This window comes from Onychomys torridus, chromosome 23 (genome assembly GCF_903995425.1).
Source record: "Onychomys torridus chromosome 23, mOncTor1.1, whole genome shotgun sequence".
Lineage (NCBI taxonomy): Eukaryota > Metazoa > Chordata > Mammalia > Rodentia > Cricetidae > Onychomys > Onychomys torridus.
The window spans coordinates 39025401-39049772 of record NC_050465.1 but is presented as its reverse complement, the minus strand read 5'-3'; the positions used below and the strand labels follow the sequence as shown (position 1 = coordinate 39049772).

At 43.6% G+C, this 24372-nt stretch overlaps 1 protein-coding gene across 1 annotated transcript in view; it reads left to right on the top strand.

The window, feature by feature from the left end:
* Positions 1 to 24372, top strand: part of Dnah7 (dynein axonemal heavy chain 7) — a 253668-nt gene that overhangs the window by 66514 nt on the left and 162782 nt on the right. The window contains 3 exon segments of the mRNA XM_036172739.1: positions 14462 to 14655; positions 16086 to 16284; positions 20974 to 21114. Of these exon segments, the coding sequence (XP_036028632.1) occupies positions 14462 to 14655; positions 16086 to 16284; positions 20974 to 21114 (534 nt within the window).

The following is a 24372-nucleotide window of genomic DNA, read 5'->3' as shown; positions in this document are numbered from 1 at the left end:
TCTGGGAATCTCTGGTGCATCAGGACTCTTTATGGCTACTTCCTTTCCTCTCTCACCTGGGAGAGCTTCACTGTAGCCTTTTTAGAACTTGACACTAATGTGGGGTACACTCGAGTTTGGTCTGTTGGACATTTCAACCTCCCTGCACCTAATATTTGTATCCTTCTCTGTTTGTCATTTTTTTTTTTACCTTTAATAAACTTTATACTCCATTATCATTCTCAAGTATCCCTTTGAACCAGTACCCCAAGTATTTGCTCTTTGAACGCAGGCCCACCGTTCCCGAAGTTTTCTTCACTCCTCTTCATTCCCTTCTTGTTTCTCCTCCAGCCTTCCTTCTCTAATGTTTCTTTGGGGAGACCTAGCCCGCTCTTGATACCTTCAATCACATTTTAAATTTGGCTTGTTCTATTTTCAATTAGATTTGGGGTTGAGTTTTATAAATTGCTTTCATCTCTTTTTCAAGTTCTTTTGTAATAGAACTGAATTACTTTTGTGTTTTCCTGGATCTCATTGAGTTTTGTTAAAGCAGCTAGTAAAACCTCTCCATCACCACCCCGGTCACCCACAGCAATGGCTGTCTGGTCAGTTCCTGGAATCTCATGTTGACTGTCGTGGGAGAATGAGTTTCTTGAGAGTCTTGGTGCCTGTTGGTGTATGATGTCATCTGGGCATGGGGGGAGTAAAGACTTGCTTCATCTTCCTGACATGGCTTTGCACCTGTCATTCCAGAACCTCGAAATGGGCAGCTCGCCTGCTTCCCAGGCAGTAGTCACTTCCCTTTTCAGTGCTGGGAAGCAGCCAGGTCCAGGTTGTTCAGGAGTCTGCTGCTAGTGCATGGTCACTGTCTGAGTACCAGAGGGTGAGCCACAGTTGGATGTGTGTTGAGTGTGTGTTGTTCTGATGAACTAGTGGAACATGTAGTCTATTCCTACAGGGTTCATCCTAGGGGAATAAGACCCCAAGCCCACATTCTCATCTATAACCACCAGGCTGTGGTCAGGAAGTATGGACTGGCTCCATGTAGAAGCACCATGGATGAACCAGCCTCTGGCTTCCATGTCATATCCACAACCAACAATACTATCAAACTCGGTCACACTTGGTCCACAGACAAGCACAGCCCTGGTCTAGGACCAAAGGCTGAAGTGCTAGGGACTGCTTACCACTAAGGCAGACTCAGGTATGACCCAAGACAGCTGCCAACAGCTCTGGGAAGAAGGACCTGATGATAGACAGGGAAGCCATGAAGGTCATTTGACCTGTTAAGTGCAGATGCTGTGTCTCAGTTGACTCAATGCGGATAGGTGAAGACCTCAACCCGGCTCTGACTGCTCGTGGACTTTACCCTGACCACATCCTTTAGGGGTGGGCAACATTGAGAACTGGCTGCATCTTGAAAATTCACTTCCATTGGTGGCTTTTGGCACACGTCTCTGATGCTACGTACTGTACCTGGTGAGTCCCTGCGTGCAGTTCAGCAACTGTGCTGTTGTTCTTGTCTGTTCCATAGGCGAGTCTTTACAGTGGTTCCCGGAACAGGTCGGTATGGCAGGACTTTGAAACACAAGAGCGCTAAGAGGGAATGGATTTTTTTTTTTTTAAAGCACCAGAGATTTAACGAAATGACATCATTTAGTTTTTTAAATTCTCTGCTTAAGATGTATTTAGAGGACAAGGAATATCTGTGAGTGTTTTTCTTAGAGCTGTGGTTTGACACACTCCAAAATATTACAGCGTCTAATCCAATGACTTGCCGATTTGGGGTGTAACTGCACAGTCTTTCTGGACTCATGGTTTACTCGCTGAGAAAGGAGGACATGTGAATGTGTTTGATTGACACGAGGTACTGAGCACCTCCAATTCCGCTGATTCTTTCTAGAAGTCTCAGCAGAGCTCTATAGAAAATATGGGTAGCAATATATTGTAATAGTGCTTGCCTGGAGGGACAGAATCTCTTGCGTATGATCCATTGTGTTGATGCAGACGCAGTTATCAGAGACTCTGCCTTCAGTGTGCTACTCAAAGAGGTATGAGTGGTCCTGTGGACCAAACAAGCTCTATGGCCTGCTTCAGTGAGACGAAATGGTAGAAGAACCTTTGACATGACTGGACATCGACTTATAGACACTTATGCCATCTATGCCTGTACCTTCCAGAAGTGGGTAGTGTTATTCCACTTAAGTGCATCCTGTCAGATCAGTAGGAAGGGGATCCCCCCAATGTGCCCAGCTGAGTTTATTAGTGTTCTTATTTTTTAAACCTTATCTGTAAGAGAGATGGTCAAAAGTGTGACCTTTCATTGAGCATGGTCACTAGCAAACCTGCTTAGAAGAAACTAGATTGAAAGGATTGGTATCAAGATTTGAGGAGGAGGGCTCACAAAACAGACTATGATGTGAGCAGACTTATATTCTAAATGAATGCTTAGTAAAAGGCATAACTGTAGAAGGACATACATAATTATCAGGTTGACTAGTTGACGTATTTTCTGAACATTAGGTAGTATATTCCAGTGTGTGCACAGTGAGCTACCAAATACAGTGATCATGTAATATATTATCCAACCTGTGAGTCAAATGTGGATATATTTTGTTTGTGATCTAACAAATAAAGCTTGTCTGAAGATCAGAGTGTGGAGCTAAGCCACTAGTTAGTCATAGAGGCCAGGCAATGGTGGCACACACCTTTAATCCTAGCACTCGGGAGTCAGAGGCAGATAGATCTCTGAGTTCAAGGCCACCCTGGGCTACACAAAACTGATCCAGTCTAAAAGAGAAACAGAGCAAGGCAGTGGTGGCACACATCTTTGATCTCAGCACTTGAGATCTCATGCCTTTAATCCCAGCACTAGGGAGGTGGAGACAAAAAGTGAGATGGCTGGGTGGAGAGAGGAATATAAGGCGGGAGGAGACAGGAGCTCAGTCTCTTTCAGGCTGAGGAGTTGGTGAGTAAGAGGTGGTGGCTGTGGTTTCCTCCTTTGTCTCTCGAATCTTTCAGCATTTGCCCCTATATCTCCAGGTTTTAATTGTTAAGACCGATTAGAATTTGTGCTACAGTTAAGGGAACTCATAATCAATAGAGGACAAGCATGCAGCCAAATGTAGACGAATTTCTAAACAGTCTTATTAAATAAGAAACACAGAACCAATTACAGGGGTAATAGCCGAAGAGATCAGAGAAATAGTGAATAGCCATGACTAGCCTTAGCTTACCACCACACAGTAGCTTCCACAGAGAGGGTTTCTTCCTATCTGACCTGCGCCTTTATTGCCTTCCTGTTCTGCCTCCTAATTGGCTCTAAGCCCAGCCACATGACTTCCTCGTCACTGCCTGTCTATACAGACCTCCAGGTCTCTATGGTTGGTACTGGGATTAAAGGCTCATGTCACCACGCTTGGCTGTATCCTTGACTACACAGAGACTCTGCCTGCCATGTGATCAGATTAAGGGCGTGGGCTACCGCTGCCTGACTTCTGTTTATGGCTATTTGACCTCTGATCTCCAGGCAAACTTTATTGATTAACATACAAATAAAATATCACATTTCAGCACAAATAAAATGTCACCACACCCAGAGGCTTCCCATCAGGTGCATATGAGGTCACTCTAAACAAAGAAAGAGGAAGCCACAGTGGCAGGTGAGGGCCTGTGTGAAGGCTAACCACTACAGAGCCCACTCTTCAATGTTGCTGACTACCCTAGTTTCCCATAGCAGATGTACCATAGTGTTTCTGAGAGCTCGCCCAGGAACCAGGGAGCCATGAGGTGAGCATGCTGCCTCTCCTTCAGCATGGAGGGGGCCGTGATTTGTCTGCACCGGACAGATTTTTCTTTCTGCTTTGCCTGGCTTCTTGAAGCACTGTCATTCACTGACACACCGACTGACTTATTCCTTTTCGCTCCTTCCACACAACATTGCTTCTCCTGGGGAACTCACATTACAAGGGAAATGAGGCAATTGACTGACACTCATGAGATTTATAGGTCCTACTATGAGCATTGACCTCATAAAAAAGCAGATGGTCTCATATAAGTAGAAACACTCATTCGTTTGCTGTGCCGAGGGAAGATGACAGTCTGTGGGTGTGGATGCCTTTTAGCTCCAAATATACGGCTTACGGCACAGTGTGTGTCTGGGAGACATGAAAACAGGATTACCACCTTTACCAATTCAGTAGGCTACTCAGAACAAGTTAGCTTCTAAATGTCGGGCCTTTGTTGTTGAAATGCAGGACTGTCTCACTAGACAAAGTATGCTTCGTGTGGGGGAGATGTCAATGGTTCTTCCACTGGGTGGGAAATCGGGACCGGCTGGCTGTGCCATCCCTTTACCCTTCTGTAGACAGGTAACTCCACCTTTACCTGCTCTTTCAGCTGCTTGGCTCCCTCCCTCCTCCCCTCCCTCCTTTCCTTTTCCTCCCCCCTTCCCCCTCCTCTTCCCTCCCCTGCCTCCTCCCCCTCCCCCTCCTCCCCCTTCCCCTCCTCCCTCTCCTCCTCCTCCTCCTCCTCCTCCTCCCCCTCCTCCTCCTGCCCCTCCTCCTTCTTCTCCTCCTCCTCCTCCTCCCCCTCCTCCCCCTCCTCCTCCTCCTCCCCCCCTTCTTCCTCCTCCTCCTCTTCCTCCTTCTCCTCCTCCTTCTCCTCCCCTCCTCTCCCCCTCCTTCTCCTCCCCCTCCTCCCCCTCCTTCTCTTCTCCTCCCCCTCCTCCTCCTCCTCCTCTTCCTCCTTCCCCTCCTCTCCCCCTCCCCCTCCTTCTCCTCCTCCTCCCCCTCCTCTCCCCCTCCCCCTCCTTCTCCTCCTCCTCCTCCTCCTGCCCCTCCTCCCCCCCCTCCTCCTCCTATCAGGCATACTAATTCTTCCCTCAGGCCCGTTGAGTTGGTAGAACTCTTTTCCTGCACTGTTCACTCTAAACCCTTCAGAACGGCACCTTGATCCTTGAATTCAGCTCACAGATCACCTTCGTGAAGACACACACATATTAAGCACTTTATTTAAAATTAAATTGCCTTTTTGTTTTGGTACCCGCTTCCCTTTGTGGTGTCTGTCTCCTAACTTCCTACAGGCTTGCCTCAGAGCTATCTTGGGCTCTGTTCTAGACTATTGCACACCAAAAAAATTATAATAAATCAGGTCATGACTATAAGAAGTTTTATTAGCATATATCAATTAATTATACTAATTAGTTTCATTATAAGATGTTCACACGTGTATAACGTGCTTGGTCATATTCCTCAGTACCGTCTCTTGCCCCTTCCTGTCGGTTGGCTCCTTTTCTCTTCTCAGCAGGTCCACTTACAGTTCATGTGTGTCCTCGAGGGGCCCATGGTGTTTGATGTTTTCAGTTTCCTGGTGCCTCTGAAAGGCATGTTTACCTCTGTAGTCTATACACACTGAATCCTCTTCAACCATAAAGAAAAATTAAACCATGACAATTTCAGGGAAAAAAAGGGGGCGTGGGGTGGAAGGTGGAACCTGGGACCTGGAGATCATTGTGTTAAGTGAAATAAGCCAAGCTTAGAAAGACAGACACTTATGCTTTCTTCTGTCTGTGAAGTGTGTGTGTGTGTTCAGAAAGGAGATCCTGAGAGGAGAGAGGAAGGGGAGATAATAAGATAACAAACCCTTGTGGCCTGAGAACAGAGGAAAGAGACCAGCAGGAGGTGGCAGGAGGCACCGAAGAGGGAGGGAGAAGAATTAGAAAAAGAAAAATATTCTACATGTATGAAAATGTCACTGTGAAACCTATTACTTTGTAAACTCACTTAAAAAATAATTTAACGGAGAATAGGAAAGAATAAGAAAGAATGCACTGCAATTTGTGAAAAACAAGGAAATAAAAGAAAGACATCTGGACAGAAATGTGTTTTTAAAAAAGTCCTTTGCTACCAAGCAATGCTTGAGCCCTCTGGCCTTGCTGTAATCATTTCTGGCCTCACTGTAATCTTTTTTTTTTTGGCTGGTGGAGCCTCTCCATGTTGATGGGAACTGCTGCCTGATGGGGTGGTGGCTGCTGTAGGCTGTGGTGCCTTGGGGAATTCTTTAAAACGCAGCAACAAGGAAGTCGCCATCCACAAGAGGCCCTTCTACAGCACCACAGCGCTGCTCGGCTTGGCAGCATGGCATTTTGCTTTTTACCCACAGTAGATCTTTAAATTTGGAGTCAGTCATGTCACACCCAGCTATGACTTTTCCAGCTAATTTTACGCACCGGTGGAAACCCTCTGTCTTTGGTTAGTAGTTACAGCATCTTCGCTGGGAGCGGGCTGCCCCTCAGCAAACCACTTTCTTTGCTCATTCTAATCTGTTAAAGCATTCCATTGTCAAGAAATTGTTGCAATCTGTGGCCTCTTCAGGCTCTCTTGCTGTCTCTATCACATCTGATATTTCCCCACTCAAGTTTGGAACCCATTTAAAATCACCAATCCAGGAGGATGGAAACGTCTCCCAAGCACCTGCTAATGTTCATGTTTGGCCGCTCCCCGTGAGTCACAGATGTTTTTAATGACACTGAGAACAGTCCCTCCTTTCTAGGTTTCTGATTTTCACTGTCTCTGGTAGCTCTGTGTGCATGTTTATTTTTTAAGTTTGTGTGTGCGTTCACGTGAACACGAGTGCACAAGTGTGCATGTGCATACAGGGGTCCGAGGTCAACGTCTCAGTCATTCTTTAAAGACTTTAGTTTTTGAGACAGCATCTCCCTCTTGTGTAACCAAATACAGTGGGTTTGAATCTCGGTACATGCAGAGCTAAACACATGGAAGACGGGAGAAAGATCAATTACCTGCAGCAGGCAAGGCGAGTGTGGGATTCACTTGCGATGTGGTGCGCTTCCCCAACCAAGCAAGCATGGGGGTTTTAGTCACAGAGTCTTGGGCCAATTTCTTCCTGAACATGCCCATTTAGTACATTCCTGAGCATGCTGATTGCACCATCAAAACAAAGGAAAGGACGTTTTGAAGGTGCACTTGGTACAGGAATCTGTCCTTGGAGGTCCCCATATTGCTCAGTCACTAACACTGGCTGGCCACTGAGCCCCAGGGATCCCCTCCTGTCTCTGCCTCCTCAGGTTTGGAATTAAAAGTGCTTGTCACTCATGACTAGCATCTTCATGTGGGTTCTGGGGACTGAACTCGGAACTCCGTGCTTGCCTGCTGAGCACTTTGTTAACTGAGGTCCTTGTGGCAGCTAGAACATTTACAATGTCCTAAAATAATGACTTACCTGTAGAAATTGCCCTTCTATCCTTGGGTTTTGGGATAGGTGTTGTGGTAGCAGGCATGAACACATTAATTTTATTGTACACCTCTTGGATGAACAGATGCATTACCAAGGAAAAGAATATTCTGAAAGGAATCTTTTTGTTTTTCCCTCCGAGCCATTATTCTTAAGAATGGGCTTAAATACTGAGTAATCCATGCTGTAAAAGCACCGGTCACCAGCGCTCTGTTGTTCCATTTAGAGAGCACAGGCTGAGAAGATTTAGTATAATCCTCAAAGGTCCTAGGCTTTCTGAATGGTAACTAAGCACCAGTTTCAACTTAGAATCAGCTTCTCACAAAGGCAGGCAGCCTGCTCTTTGTAGCTTAAGTCTTGGCACTGAGTTTTTCTTGATAGCTGCGAAAGTCTTAAATGACAAAAGGCCCATTTTCCTTATAGTGACAACTCAGCCGTTGGTGTGGCCACCTTCATCCTTTCCCCTGCTAGAGTGTCTGGTGACCTGCGGCTTCGCCATCACAGCGGTCTTTCCACTGGTCCCCCAGGTCTCAGTGTCTGCTCACACACTGTCCATCAAGCTCTGTAGACTGAACTTTTCCTCATGGAGCTTGTCTTTGTCTTAAGAAAAGGCTGTGGCTGAGGACCCCTTTCTGTCCAGACCACATGAGCTATGAAGATGTCCACTTTCCTGTCCACGTGGCCACTGTGGTGGTGTTTTTAATTCCCCCCTGGAACTTTCCCTTTGAACTCGCAGCATCGTTAACCGTTTGTCCCGGGGATCTTGGCTCTGCAGCCTATCCCGGCTTCCAGTGGCTCTTCCTTGCATCCCTAGCTTTTGATTTAAAGTGGGAGAGGTTGGCTTCACTTCCGTTAGACAGTTAGACACCACTGTAAGGTTATTAACTGGCCCAGTCAACATTGCTGTGTCTAGGGTGGGGGATGGAGCAGCTGGCTCGGTTAAGTTGCCATTTCCTGTGTTGTGAGTCATGCTTGCTGCTCTTCAGGATAGAATCAGCAGAGCTGAGTGATCCCAGATTACCGCAGCAGCAGAGGTAATGAGAAAGGTTTGAATACTGTGAGAACTACCTAAGTGTGGCATGGGGGCAATAAGGGACCGCCTGCTATGGAAAAATGCTGCCAGAGCTGCAGGGCACAGGGTCACCACAAACCCTTCATCTGCAGTGTCTTCCCAGTGTAGTAATGGCGTGGAGAATGGGATGGGCAGGCAAGCATGTCAATCATTATCTTTGCTATTTATTTTGCGCTCTTCGATGTCCACTGAGGCTGGTTGGTATCTTTGTCTTGACCACAGCTATCACCAGGCCCCGAGAACTGGCTCACACAGAGCAGGGCCTTTGAGAGAGAGAGAGAGAGCTGTTGAAAAACCAGGGCTGATCCTGGAATTATTGCTAGATTTCTGAGTTTATCCTGAAAAAAAAAAAAAAAAGATCTGAAAATCCAATTCTAGATTAAGTGGTCCCTGCGATCTATCTCAGTCCCGGAAACGTTCTGGCCCTTCAAGCTTTCCCGTTCCTGGCCGAGCCAGAGCCTTGGAGTCTGAAGAGCCTGGCGGTTCTGTGCCGCCTACTTCTCTGAGTGCCCCAGCTTTGACGAGGTCCTTACCGGGTTTCTGTGGTCCAGGGATTTCAGCTGAGGAAGGTAATTCCTCCAGCTTACTAAGAAGTTGGAGCTTAACTCCATCGAGCATGTACACATTCTATTTCCCATAAAGCTCCCGGCAGCAGGGATGAGACATCTTTCTCCGTTTGCCAAGATGATAGCTTCGGGCTCCGCACACCCCAGTCACTCGGCTCCACCATGTAACCTGGTCACTTGGTCTGGACATCTCAATCAACTCATAATGTGGGCTATCCAGACTGGCGGCGGTTATGAAGACACACACACACACACACACACACACACACACACACACACACCAACAATTATGAGAAGCATAAAGGATCAAAGGAAGTCCTACCAAATTTTAAATTTCTAGTAATACCTGTTAAAGCACTTTGCTCATATATCTAAGACCTCAACTAACCATCGGCATCCAGGCACAGTGTGGAGGGCCCCATGCTGATTTTCTATGGGTGTAATGCAGCATTTAACAAACTGTCCCTGAATGCTTGCTCTGTATGAGGGGTTCATAATAACAGTAAGAAGATTAAACGTCTTCTTGTTTGTTTTGCTTTTCCAGACAGGGTTTCTCTGTGTTGTTTTGGTGCCTGTCCTGGATCTTGCTCTGTAGACCAGGCTGACCTTGAACTCGAAGAGATCCGCCTGGCTCTGCCTCCCCAGTGCTGGGATTAAAGGTGTGCGCCACCGCTGCCTGGCTCAGTCTTCTTACTTTATGATAAATATTTTTTCTAGCAAGCAAGATGGCTCAGTGGGTAAAGGCACCTACTTCAAAGCCCGATGACCTGAGTTTGATCCCTGGGATCCATACGGTGGAAGGAGGGAACCAGCTTCCATAGGTTGTGCTGTGACCTCCAAGTACACACTGTGCTGCCTCATAAATGTCAACACAACACAAGCCGGAGTCATCAGAGATCAGGGAGCCTCAGCTGAGAAAGCGCCTCCATAAGACAGGGCTATAGGCAGGCCTGGAGGGCATGTTCTTAATTAGTGATTGATGGGGGAGGGCCCAGCCCATTGTGGGTGGTTCCGTCAGGGGGCTGGTGGTCCTGGGTTCTGTAAGAAAGTAGGCTGAGCAAGCCATGGGGCCCAAGCCAGTAAGCAGCATCCCCCACCCCCCACCCCCCATGGCCTCTGCATGAGCTCCTCCCTCCAGGTCCCCACACCCTTTGAGCTCCTGTTCTGACTTCTTCCAATGATCAACAGTGTTGGAGAAGTGTAAGCCAGATAAACCCTTTCCTCCCCAATTTGCTTTTGGCCATGGGGTTTCAGCACAGCGATAATAATCCTGAGACACACGTTTGTGTGCCCTCTTCAACTTTAACGGAATAAAACTGACAACGTGTCTCATTCTCCTCCTCCCCAGTCTCTCTCTGCCCTGCTTTCTCTGCCTGCTATGGGTGGGAAGTGTGGTTTTAAATGCGTGTGTGGAGGGGAGGGGTGGGCATTGGACTAACACTTCAAACCTGTTCTCTAACCTGATTATCACACCAACTTTGGGAAAGGCCTCTCTTCCCATTTTAAAACACAGAGATTACACAAGTGATACACGACCGCACAGGCACGCGGGAGCAGAGGGCAGGACTGAAAGCAGAGTGTCTCCCTGGGGGCCTTGTGCTGTCCAAGGACATCTTACCCGTGTCTGTCTGCTCCTGAGTCATCTTCCAGGTGTGTAAAGATGGCTTTCCTGTGGTTTGGTCCATATGCAAACACTTGCGGACCATTTGGAAGTTTGTATTTGAATCAGAGCTATTGCCCTCTCTGGCTGAGGAGGGTGACCTCAGGAATTTAGACTAGCTCCAGCATATCTAATGTCAAATGCCCCCAAATCTGAAGCTTTTGTTTTGGATTTATGATTTTCAGATTTAAGATGTTCAGCCAATAAGGTCTAAGCAAATGTTATACAACCCAAAAAGCTTTGAAATATAAAACATGTCTGTTCCTAAGTGTTTCAGATGGGAAATGTTTAACTTACCAGCTCTATCTGAACGTCTTTTTTCCCAGAATTTTTTGATTTGTTGTTGTTCACTGATTATATTTATTGAACAAAAATCAGTTATTCCAAACTACTTTCAAATATCAAGATCATAACTTTCAAACATCAGATGTGTAAACTACCTGAGTTTCCACCGAACAGTTATTGTTAATTTGTGAAAGAAAAATCTTCACTTTTATTAGCAATAATTTTTTTGTTTGTTTAAAAGAATGACGTTTTCTTCCAGAAGGTGGCGCTCAAAGAACACTGTTTTGGATTTTAGATTTAGGAGCATAAGAATCTAGTCTGCCCAGCTTGACTTGCTCATTTAAAAATTATGGTCTGAGTTGGTCAGTGTGTGTGTGTGTGTGTGTGTGTGTGTGAGAGAGAGAGAGAGAGAGAGAGAGAGAGAGAGAGAGAGAGAGAGAGAGAGAGAGAGAGAGAGAGAGAGAGAGAGAGGTGGGGAGATAGTGTTTAATGTCTATTTGAAGCACAAAAACGTGAGAATTATCATAAAATGTTTTTGAAAATTGGAGATTACTGGTCCGTGTTCCATACTTTTGTTTTGTTGATAAAATGGCTATTAATGAAAGTTATTTTTTCTACTAAATTGTTGTGTTTATAAGTTAAATCATCATAGTTCAAAGCAAAGCAAAACATGTCATCTTTTCAGCCATAATCTAATTATTGACAAAATCCCTGAGTATGAGAGGGCTGCAATCTTGGCACATGGGAGGCCGAGGCCCAGCAGGAGTTCAAGGAGTCTGTAGAGCCAATTTGAAGCCAGAAACAAACAAAAAGAAGAAAAGCTGAAACACATTAGCAAAAAACATGTATTTGAGATTCTTGAAAAAGAATAAAGTTCTCAGCTGGGCGGTGGTGGTGCACGCCTTTAATCCCAGCACTCAGAAGGCAGAGGCAGGTGGATGGATCTCTGTGAGTTCCAGGCCAGCCTGGGCTACAGAATGAGTTCCAGGACAGGCTCCAAAGCTACACAGAGAAACCCTGTCTCGGAAAACAAACAAACAAACAAAAAGAATAAAGTTCTCCTTTTGCTGGTGTTGTATATTGAAGCTAGGGCCCTGAACATGCTACATCAGTGATTTATCCTTAAGCCCCATCTCCAGTCCTAGAATGAAATTCATACAGGAAACAATTTACAGCTGATATTCTTGGTTTACCTTTCAGTCCTTGGTTGAGTACAATTCAAAAACAAGTTAATTTAGTTAATCTTAAAATTCAGTGTTTACTCCTAAAGTGTCATCCTCTTATTTTAATTTCAAGCAACCTTCCTAGACTGTCCTACTATATTAAAAGATGCCTGCTGTGTTCTCATGAGCTTCGTAGCTTAGTCTGGTTGAGATTTCTATTATGTTTTAGTGCCTCCACCCCTTAAACATTTTAAGTTTATTTTGGAAAGAACTCTACTTTTGCTACTGGTGAACACCAAGCTTAGAACTATAAGACTGAGAGTAGACTTGGATAATATGAGTCACGTGCTAGAAAAGCAGAGAGGAAGCTGGAGGTGTGCAGCTCAGGACATAGAGGCATAGGGACCTGAAATCCGTCCTTGTTTGCACAGAGGAAGTTGGAGGTTGTGCTGTACCCTGTAGCTCCACACAGGAGATGGGGGCAGAGATAGATGGAAACCTGGGGCTTGTGGGTAGCCTCAAAATCAGTGTGGGCAGCTCCCAATGATGAAACCAGAGGTTGGCCTCTGTGCTCCTCACACAGGCACACTTGTGTATAGACACACATACACACACACACACACACACACACACACACACACACACACACACACACACAGGAAAAGAGGGGAAACGAGTTTTACTCAAGATCATAGTTTTATATATAAATCCAGTGGCTAGTGTGCAGCTCCTTTGAGAAGTCAGTAAACCATTTTTTTTTCTTCCAGTGCCTGAGTTCTTAAGATTAGCTTTTGGTTATAATTCTTGAGAGCAGCAGCAGAGAGCTCCTTGGGAAATGCTTGATTCGCTCGGTGTCACTTTGAAGCAAACCACAGTGATGACACTTGAATGTGCTTAAAACGTCAGGGTCCCCAGCCTGAGAGGCAGAGCAGTCTTGCCTCCAGAAAGTTCAAGAGAGCACACCTTGCCTCAGCCCCCCAGTAAGCAGAGGGACAATGTAGACAGACACAGCCTGGCTGTTTCCAAAGTCTTTCCAGGAAACTTCCCCACACTCAAACACTCATTTTTTAAAAATCTATGATTATAAAAACCAGGGCTAGTGTTAGTTCCCTGTTGTTAATAACAATAATCAAAATAAAAATTATGCTGCCTTGCAATTTGTAGTGTCTTTCCTCAAGAATAAAGGACCAAAGATGTGTCTCATACTATGCTCTTCACGCCCACCCTTCTTGTGAGTTCAGATAGCACAGTCTCTCTCTCTCTCTTTCTCTCTCTCTCTCTCTCTCTCTCTCTCACTCACACACACACACACACACACACACACCTTCTTCCTAGCCCTTCTCTCTTCCTGTTTCTACTTACATTGGACGTTGGGAACACATCATGGCTTGAAGATAGAGCCAACATGACCTTTACATGAAAGAATCTGGCAGGCATAGAATATTCAAGACTATTTTTTAGAGATAAAATGTCTTAAAAAGTTCCCATAATCTTCATTCTACTAAAATTCTATTAAAATCTCATTACAATCATTAAACTCTATTACAGTCTCAAGCATAATGTAACTAGAAATAAAATTGATAACCAGTATTTTGAATTATGCTACTTGAGTAGTTTTCTACTCAGCTTGACACAAACTAGATTTGCTGGGAAGAGGGAGCCTCCCTTGAGGATCTGCCTCCATCAGACTGGCCTGTGGCTGTGATTGTGGAGTATTTTCTTGAGTGATGATTGCTGTGGGGGCGTCCAGCTCACTGTGGTTGGTGCCACCCTCGCTCACATGGTCCTGCGTTGTATGAGAAAGCAGCAGCCTGAGCCAGCCACTAGGAATAAGCCAGGAAGCAGCTCTCCTCTCTGGTCTTAGCTTCAGTTCCTGCTTCCCGGCTTCATGTTGAGTTCCTTCCTCAGTTTCCCTCAATGATGGACTGCCACCTGAAAGTATAAGATGCTAAACAACTGTCTCGTGCATCCAGAGGGCCTAGTCCAGTCCCATGGGGGCTCCACAACTATTGGTCCACAGTTCATGGGTTCCCACTAGTTTGGCTGGCCGCCTCTGTATGTTTTCCCATCATGATCTCAATGTCCCTTGCTTATAGAATCCCTCCTCTCTCTCTCTCATCAACTGGTTCATGAGCAGGGTTTATGGAGCCCAGTGCCTCAGGTGTGACACCTTGTGCAGCCTTGGTGCAGCGGGGAGAGGCTTGGACCTGCCTCAACTGAGTGTTCCAGGCTCTACTCTCCATGGGAGACCTTGACTTGGAGAGGGTGGGAATGGGGGAAGAGGGGGGTTGGAAGAGGCTGGGGAGTGGAAAGAGGAAGGACAGGGGAATCTGTGGTTGGTATGTAAATTGAATAGAAAATGTCTTAATAATAAAAATTTTAAAAATGAAAATGAAAAAACAAAGAAAGTATAAGATGAGCTACATCCTTTCATCCCAACGACAGAAGGCTGAGACAAGTACTGTTCACCTTCTGTTTTTAGAATAAGCATGTGCTGGCGGTTGTGACTATCGAGAGAATGCTGGAGAGGCTGAAAAAGTCCAATGAACTCCTGGAGCTCATTCTCAAAGGACTGAATGAGTACTTGGAAAAGAAGCGTCTCTTCTTCCCCAGGTTCTTCTTCTTGTCCAACGATGAGCTCCTTGAGATACTGTCGGAGACTAAAGATCCTACTCGGTAAGTGTTGTCCACGCCAGGATGCTCGGCTGTATCCATCTGTTCAGATTTAATATTTTGGAATAGGAGAGAACATAAATAATTATGGGTAACTATGCTTATGTCAACTTTCTACAAGAATATTCTAAACATTATTGGCAATTACAGGTTGTTATCGGTTATCGAAAACATACATATGCATATGTATTCCTGAATGGGATGAACCTTGGAGTGGAATTCTTATTTCATCACATATTTTCTTAAGGTTTTCAGGACACATCACTCTTCCACATCACACTGATCTTTTCACCCACATTCAAATTACATCGATCAAAGCCTGTTATCGTGGTGCTTTACGGCTTGCTCTGGTCTCAGAGACGGGCCAATCTCAACTCTAACATGATGAGGAATGACGGTTATACCTAGCATTTTAGATGGGTGTTATTTTTTAGCTTTATAATGAGCACATTCTAACAGTTGTAGCTATTGAGGGAATGCTGGAGAGGAGCGACAGTTGGCTTCCCTGTTCCTTCTTCCTCTGAGCTCTCCGCCGGCCCCCTTGAAATGTGAATGGGAACCTCTTCCCTATGTACCATTCCCTCTGCTTAGAAGACTGTCCATACAGCTTCTTCGTCGGTCTCTTGGAGGTCCTTATGGACAACTGCACCAACATTGACCACTCAGGGAGGTCTTTCACATCCCCTGCATTTAAATTGCCATGCCTCTGACACCCAGCATCTCTGATTGCTCTTCCCAGAGGTGTGTCTGTGGCTCATTTCCCTTTGCATATTTGTTATCACAGACATGGTCTATAATAGACTTACCTAGTGCTTCTCCCCCTCGAGTGGAACGCAAAGTCTCCACTATGTTTCTGTTTTCGTTTCTAATCGAACATTTCTCAGTCCTTAGGAAAGACTCTGATCTAAAGCAGCAGAGAATCCATGTTCTTATCAACCAATTTTGTTTATTGTATGTCTTGTGCCTGCACAGACAGAGTCACAGAGTGTAAATGAATAAGATAGTTGGGGCTCGCATTTCCATCGGAATCTTACTCACTGCTTCGTTTTGCCCATTTAAAGATGAGTGCAGCCGGAAATGTGCCACTGAGGTGTTAGTTACAGTCTGCGTCATAGTGGCTGGAAAGATGGCGGCCATGCCAGGCCTGTTGAGCCACTAACCTAGTCTGTGATTGTCAGAATCGTCCACTTGGAATGGCTGTGTGCGTTGGAAGACTGGCTTACAGTGCTTGCAGACTGTCTAGAGTGCCGTAGCGGACACCGGCTGGTCTATTCTGCTACGTTTAGCGGCTTTCAACTCATTTTATTGGAGACAAACACATACCTATTACTTGGCACACATGTATAGATTTTAAGTGAAGATTAGCATACAAAGAACCCTGACGTGTTAGGAACTATATTACTCTGATCAGCTGTTTCACTTTTTCCCCACAGAGTGCAGCCTCACCTGAAGAAATGCTTTGAAGGAATTGCAAAGGTCGAATTTACAGAGACTTTAGACATCACCCATATGAAGAGCAGTGAAGGAGAAGTTGTGGAACTTGTAGACACCATTTCAACAGCCAAAGCCAGGGGTCAAGTGGAGAAGTGGCTGGTCGAGCTGGAGAGAGTTATGATTAAGTCCATTCACAAGGTAATGGGCTGCAGTTACTATTTTTAGAAAAAAATGATGGACTATTTATGTTGCTGCAAATATGCCATTGGTAAGTGGACTTGTAGGTAGGAACTGGGGCATAAATGACTATTCGAAGTCTAGTTGATAGTTTATTAGTTAATTGTTGCTATGACAGAATATTTGACAAAAACTGTTTAAGGAAAGTTTTTTTTTTTGTTTAGTTTGGTTTTGTTTCGAGCTCACAGTTTGAAAGAATACAGTCTGTCACAACATGGAAGAGTGGTGGTACCCCATTCACTTCCTCTATTCATTGCACTGTTGGAGACATTGATTCAAATCGAGGTGTCTGATGTCACTGTGTGTGATGATGTTATAACCCTAAATAAACTTGGCAAATGTTCATAAAATCATTTAGACTTAGATCCTTCCCATTTCATCCTTTTTCTGAGTCACAGCCCAGTGAATGTCCCTTTGCATATGACTGGTTTCATTGACTGAGTCGTTTAGTTTCCTGTGATAACCAATCTGTATGAACACCAGGCCAGAGAGGATAAGTTTTACTTGGTCAGTATTGATAAATATTGACAAACAACACGGTTGCTTATATTGCTGTTAGCAATGTTAGCTGAATTCGGGTGACCACTGATTAGCAGTGTTAGGTTACATGGCTTGTTTGATGACATGATATGTGGAGACAATGGGTGTTGTAGGTGTGTCCATTACTATTCAGCTTCCCATTTAATTCATGTTGGCAGAATGTTTAGAGGAAATCACACAGTTGTTGCTTCAGCATTAAAATATGGTGACAAGAAATTGTGTAGAAGTGGGCATCTTTCCAAAATGTTCACATCTAAATTTTTATTAGTAAAATACATTAGCAAATGTGATATAGACACTACAAATAGGAGATATGTATATTATCTGTATTTGCATGCTTGAGAGGGTGAGTACAGTATAGGCTATCCTGAGTACTGTAGAAACTTTACATACTGTGTTTCTCTTCATCAAACTATGCAGAATCCATTTGTATAACTTCAATTTCAGTCCCTTTTTCTTGGTCCCTACAGTGTCCTTCTGGATGTACTGCATCTTAATCTTCTCTGCTGTGTTTTCCTACCCTTTTCCCTTTCACTGTTTTGTTTTTAATAATTTTTAAAAGTTTTGAGGTTATAATTTTCCTTTTTTCTTTCTCCCTCCATGCTCTCCCATTTACACACACACACACACACACCCCATATCCACCTTGCTCTCTTCAAATTCTGTTGTTTTTCACTAAATCAAGACTTGGGAGCCAGATGCTGAAGTGAAAGGCTGCTAGCTCAGAGAGGCAGAGAAAGCACCCAGCTGACGTTTCTCCTCTGCCAATGTCCCAGAAAGAGAGCTTCCTCCTACACAAGCTCAAACAAAACTACTCTAACTGAATGTCCCTCCCTCCTACTTCCTGTATCTCTATCCATCCTCCTGACTCCCTCAACTCTCTATGATTTTTCCTGTCAGCTGGTTGCTTGCTGTACCTCTTAATCTATGGTTGACTTCAGTTTATTAATTTACAGTATTCAAGCAGAAAGCTCTTGGGTTAAAGGTATGTGCTAGGGCTGAGCCATACCACAGCTAGAAACAGGTTTTTTTCCAGTAAATAAATGCAGTCTTGGGGTTCACAGTGTGATCAAATATCGTGCAACACAATTCAATACCTTTTTTCTTTAATTTTTCTAATATTTAATCTTCTTTAATTGTTGTTGTTGTTGGTGGTAGTGATGGTTGTGTGTGAGTGTGTGTGTGTGTGTGTGTGTGTGTATGTGTGTGTGTGTGTGTGTGTGTGTGTGTGCTTAAATACGTAAATACAATCTGCTCAGTCTGTTTGATGTTACTCATATGTATGCTTTCAGGGATGATCATTTGGCCTTGGATAACCAATTAATATACTTCTCTCTGGAGAAGACTGTAGTAAGAATTTTCCTGCCTGGCCCAGTCAGGACAAATCTCTCTCACCTGCCAGTCCCACAGTCGCTCAGACCCAACCAAGAAAGCACACAGAGTCTTACATTGTTTACAAACTGTATGGCCGTGGCAGGCTTCTTGTTATCTACTTCTTCTATCTTAAATTAACCCATTTTTATTAATCTATACTTTGCCACATGGCTTATGGCTTACCAGTGTCTTTACATGTTGCTTCTCATGGCAGCAGCTGGCAGTGTCTCTCTCCCAGCCTTCCACTTCCCAGAATTCTCTTCTCTCTTGTCCCTCCTATACTTCCTGCCTGGCCACTGGCCAATCAGAATTTTATTTACACAGAGCGATATCCACATCATTTCCTCTTTTCTTTTCTTTTCTTTTTTTTAAGGAAGGTTTTAACTTTTACATAGTAAAATTACATATAACAAAACAAGAATTACAAGGTAGAAGGCTGGGGAGGAGAGACACCGACAGCCGCCGCCATGGCAAGAAGGATGTAAGGTAATGGTAAGCCATGAGTCACATGGCAAAGTATAGATTAATAGAAATGGGTTAATTTAAGATAGAAAAAGTAGATAACAAGAAGCCTGCCATGGCCATACAGTTTATAAGTAATATAAGCATCTGAATGATTATTTTATACATGGGTTATGGGAATGCGGGGGCTTGGTGCATGGATCTGTTGTCTGTAGTTCTTCATGTAGGGTAGAGGCTTTTTCTCCCTCACACATTAGTATGTCTAATGGTGTTATTCTTGTTCAGGTTATGTTTAGGCAGCCCTGTTGGTGAGACCTCATGTCTAGGAGCCACAATCTCACAGCAAACTATCTGTTCTCCTGGCTCTTACATTCTTTCTACCACCTCTTCCACAATGATCGCGGAACCATAAATGCAGAAGTCGAGTGGTAGATATATTAGTTGGGACTGGGCTCCTCAACTCTTAATTTTGATCACTTATGGGTTTTTTAATCTCCATTTGTTGACAAGAGAAGCACCTTGCTGAGGGGTGAGAGCTGCAGTTAATACTTACCTGTGAGTAAAAGGCTAAATATTTAGAATATAGTTAGGGGTTTAGTAAAGTCACAGTTGCATAGTCTCCTCCAAGAGCTAGTCCCAGGTAGCTCGTTAGGTTTTCAGTACCGGGAATGATTTCTTTCATGCTGAGAGTTAGAGTTGTTGGTTACTATTGATGCGTGCATGCCACTACTGCACCCTTAGGGAGATCTTGCGCTGCTGGTCATTGATGTGGCTTACAGGCCTCATAGCTGGGTAGGGCTGTTGGTTGCTTCCCTCCTTCGGAAGCTTGCGTGGCAACACCTGGTGCCATGAGGGCTAGTCTCTGGGGAGGAGGCTTTCAGGTTAGGTTAGGCTTGGGTCCCGTGTGTGAAGTGCTTGTTGTCTTCATTGTTTCTTCCATTCTTTTATTTATTTATTTTTTATTTTTAATTTTTTTTATTTGAGACAGGGTTTCTCTGTGTAGTTTTGGTGCCTGTCCTGGAACTCGCTTTGTAGACCAGGCTGGCCTCAAGCTCACAGAGATCTGCCTGGCTCTGCCTCCCGAGTGCTGGGATTACAGGCGTGCGCCACCACCGCCCAGCATTTCTCCCATTCTTTAGTTGTTCGCTTTCATCCATACAGCCTGTGGTTTAGTTGGAGGCCAGCCTGGTCTACAGAGCAAGTTCCAGGACAGCCAAGGCTATACAGAGAAACTCTGTAATGAAAAATAATGTTGTTATCATTGGCAGTTACCTCTTGCCATTGGCACTGTTCTATAAATACCCAGCTAAACCAGAAGTCTAAAAAGTTTTAAGTTGTTATATATTTCTCTGGAAACTCTAATTTTGACAGTCCCTTCTGAAATTTAAACGCCCAAAGTCAATGTCACTACCCATTGGTTGGTTTATATGACAGAGGAGAGTGTTTCTCATTGACATCTTGTAGAAAAAGTAGATGTATCAGCCCACTGAAAATGTGTAACAAAGAACATAAGTTAGACTTTGTAACTTTGTAGCCTTCACTTTTCTATAAAAGAACTGTCGTCCATCTGTCCTATATGTCCCCTTGCCTTGTGTACCATCATGCCTATGTCCAGAGAAGGGATTAAGGTCTGGAATGCAGGTGGCAGGCAGTTAGGGGACAGTGCAGCCTGTTTGTGTGTACACACACAGGAGATTGCATGGAGAACTGATTTAACAGAACAAAAGTCATGTGCCACAACCTTAGTGGCTCTCATTTTAAAATTACTTGAGCAGGTTGGTGGTGGCGCACGCCTTTAATCCCAGCACTCGGGAGGCAGAGGCAGGTGGATCTTTGTGAGTTCGAGGCCAGCCTGGTCTATAGAATGAGTTCCAGGAAAGGCGCAAAGCTACACAAAGAAACCCTGTCTCGAAAAACCAAAACCAAAACCAAAACAAAAACTTGAATTTATACTTTGTACCAAAATTGTACAAATGTGTCCAATCCAAATGTATCTATGATATCTTTGGCTAAAAGTAATCAAATACTAATTTGAAAAATATGGTTTGTACAAATTGAAAATACTCAACAAAGTAATATGTAATATGCCTGCTCATATGAATTAGCTTGTATGTAGGTACACATTAATTTACTCACATGTTTTATGTAAGTCCATCAACTGGATAAAGATGTTGCAAAATGTTAAGTGGTTGAGTCAATTTAGTTTAATAATTTAGCTCCTCAATGGGTATCTTGTTCTTAGAATGTTCATTTTTACCTTTTTCCTTAAATTAGGTGATTGGAGATGCAATTGCTGCCTATACAAAAAACGAACGAATTAATTGGGTAAGAGACTGGCCTGGACAGACTGTTCTCTGCGTATCTCAAACCTTCTGGACAGCAGAAGTCCAAACCGCTATAGCAAGGGGGCAATTGGTAAGCTTTTATTACCCACATTTTCCAGAATTTAGAAAACAGTGGTAATACTAAGAGCATACTAACCCTAAAGCACAAAACGAAGATGGTCCATTAGAAATTACACTTTTTTCTGTAAGCCAAGTCACAGGTTTAAAATAAGATACATAGAAAAGATAACATTGCTATTCAAGGTTTGTATCTGAACCTTGTGTTTATTCATATCACGTGAGAGTCAAGGGTGCTTGAATCTCAGTCTTGTTGCTTGAACATTGTTATGTTTTTACAAACAGAATGGTAACAGGATCAGGGAGGTTACAAAGCTCAGAAATGTTGGGAGGGTATAAAAAACCAGAGCGCTCTTTTGTGCCCTGAGTAAAACCACCCTGCACAGAAACAGCATCAGTTCACTTATTCTGACCATTTTTATTTTTAATATACTGATTTTTGAATACATGAATATTTTGAATTCTGCTGATTACCAAATATGCAAATATATCTGAGCATATAAGTTTAACATTATCATTTGGATGGCTGCTATTAATTTAAAAAGCAAAATTATACATTACACCCAGCGCAATGCTCTTTTTTTTTTCTGGACCATCCATCACGTATACTGTGAATTTCTACATTACCCCAGGCTTTGTGTTGGAAACTGACTCAGCTTGGAAATAACTGGACTGAAAACTTCCTGTTTCCTATGTAAATTCACTTTATCAGCTTTTGTGTGTCTTTGAGCTTTGGGGAATGTCAGAGAATGTTAGAGAAAGCCTCTTTGGCATATTTTAGTCTGTGTATTGTACATGAAATTTGAGACATCCTGCAAGTTAGAAATCACATCCAGTGTTGGAAACTTTAAAGAGCCACATTATCAGTTTTTTGTTTTTTTTATAGCAATACTATAATAATGAATGTATTAGGCCAGGCAACATTTCAGAGCTTTTTCTGGTTCCTGTAAACTTACATGGGCAAGTTTTTTCTTTGTAACCCATCAAGTCCAGTTCATATTGCTTGACTACTTCCAGTTGTGAGGCCTGCCCTGGAGTGTAATCTGGATACCAGTTTGTCACACACTGAAGAAAACCAACTCTCCCTCTCCAAGCAGCAATCAGATGCCAATAGCATCTCCACTTGAGGGGTTGTGACTTGGTGCTCACCTCCCCTTATACATGCTGGAACTTCATCTGCCCCCTCTTCCACACATATCCTTAGCGGTGTGTGTGTGTGTGTGTGTGTGTGTGTGTGTGTGTGTGAGAGAGAGAGAGAGAGAGAGAGAGAGAGAGAGAGAGAGAGAGAGAGAGAGAGAGAGAAGAGAGAGAATGCTCCCATTCAGGGTTGAACACTAGAGTCTGGAGTCTCTTATTCTCTGCATGGTAACCAGTTGTGGTCTCTGTATTAATTACCATCTACTGCAAGAATGCAAGAAGCTTCTCCGATGAAGGTTGAGCAGTATACTGATCGATGGCCCTGGCAATAAATCATTAGGAGTCATTTTATTGCTAAGTCCACCTAGCAGAATAATAGTAGTGTGTTTTCCCCTGGTGCCATGACTCACTTAGCCACAGGTTGTGGCCTCATTAACAGTCTACAGTATGGGTTCCATTTCATGGGCAGGACTTAATCGGTAAGACACTCTTACTGTATTTAAAGTTAGAGTTCAAGTGAGCCAACTTGTAATCGACCAAAGGATCAACTGAAACCTGGCAGTTACTGATCCTTAGTTTAAAGCAATGAGTTTTAAATATATTTTGGATGAGAAATTTGCTATCGCTTCAGGACACTGTTGAAAAGTAAGTAAGTGTTGAAATTTGAGCGGGCTTCTTGTCCTCTTTAGGCAAGCCAATTCCAATGAGGAAGGACAGAGGCGCGCATCAGTCACCCCACCTCACCAACATGCCACTCACTTTTCTGCAGGAAGGACAAAGTATGTGGAAACAGGTCAAGGGTTTTCAGGTGCCAGAAAGCCAGGGCATAGAGTTTCCATGACAGCAGTAAGCATGTGTGGTCCTTGGGTGTCTCCACCACGAGCATTTAATATTCTGTATGTTGATAATTTTCTCCTAAGGAACGAGGGGTTTACATTTGAAACTGATGAGCTGGTTGAGCGGCAAAGGACTCCGCCAACACCTGGGGCTTCCTGAAGCTCAAAACCCCAGACCCTGCCCTACACTGCTGCACCCAGAGCACATGTTCACCTCGGAATCTGGGTTTCCATTTCCCTCTTCAATAAGTGATGATGGTGAAATGAGACCGTGGGAGGTATCAGAGGGTCTTAAAACAGATAGAAGACATACCACTGTTGTAGAGCTCAGGATATTGAAAGTATGTATGCGAGCTAGTTTACTGGGGTTGAAAGGTAGAAGGGTCTAGGCCTGGCAAAAATAATCAGTTCCAGATAACACAGTGGTGGCTACCTTTAGTATCCCTCGCTCACTGTAAGAATGTTCACAAGGAATTCATTTTATGTGATGAACACATTATCGTATCATTTTTTCCAGTTCAGTTGATTAAATTTCTCATTGATAATATTACATCATTCCTAAAGAGCTTAGTTTTTAGTATTTTTGGAGCCAAATTTCAATTCTAAAATTATTGTTTTATTGCAGTAAAGTGCATTATTCTAGTACAAATGGATTTCTATGGGTATGTAGTTAGTATGTGCACCCACTATGTCCAAATGTTACATTTTTATCTCTGTTGTGATAGAAGGTGAAAACTAAGGAGGCTGAGAGATGCCAGATTGTCCTGATGAGAGGACAATGATAAATCTTATATGATAGGACCCAAATTGTATTTACCGATTTAGTTACTAAATATAGTGAAGTTCACTAATTGGATTCAAGAATTTAAACACTTATATGGTTAAACATGGGAGGAACAGAAGTTAAGTTTTAATTACTTAGGAAGCAAATTACTAGCAAATCATTCATGTAAATAATAGAAATGAAATGGTGTTTAAGCCTCGAGAGCTTGAATAAAGAACTTTTGCAAAAGTAATAATTAAAGTGATAAAAATCTTCAAGGAAGAATGTCTTGTTTCCAGCTTGGTTCTCCAAACTCTTCACATTTTCAGAAGCTGCTTCTGGTTTTACCGTTGCCTCTTAACAACAGACCTGAAATAAACTCCTCAGCATGCAACGTTTATTAAAAATTATGAGAGTGGATAAATTGGCCACCAGTCTGCTGGAGCATATTGACAGTTCCCTTAAACACAATATTTTTCATTGGTTTTAATTTATTTTCATCATAAATTCTCTTCCAGTTTTGAAATTTTCATCT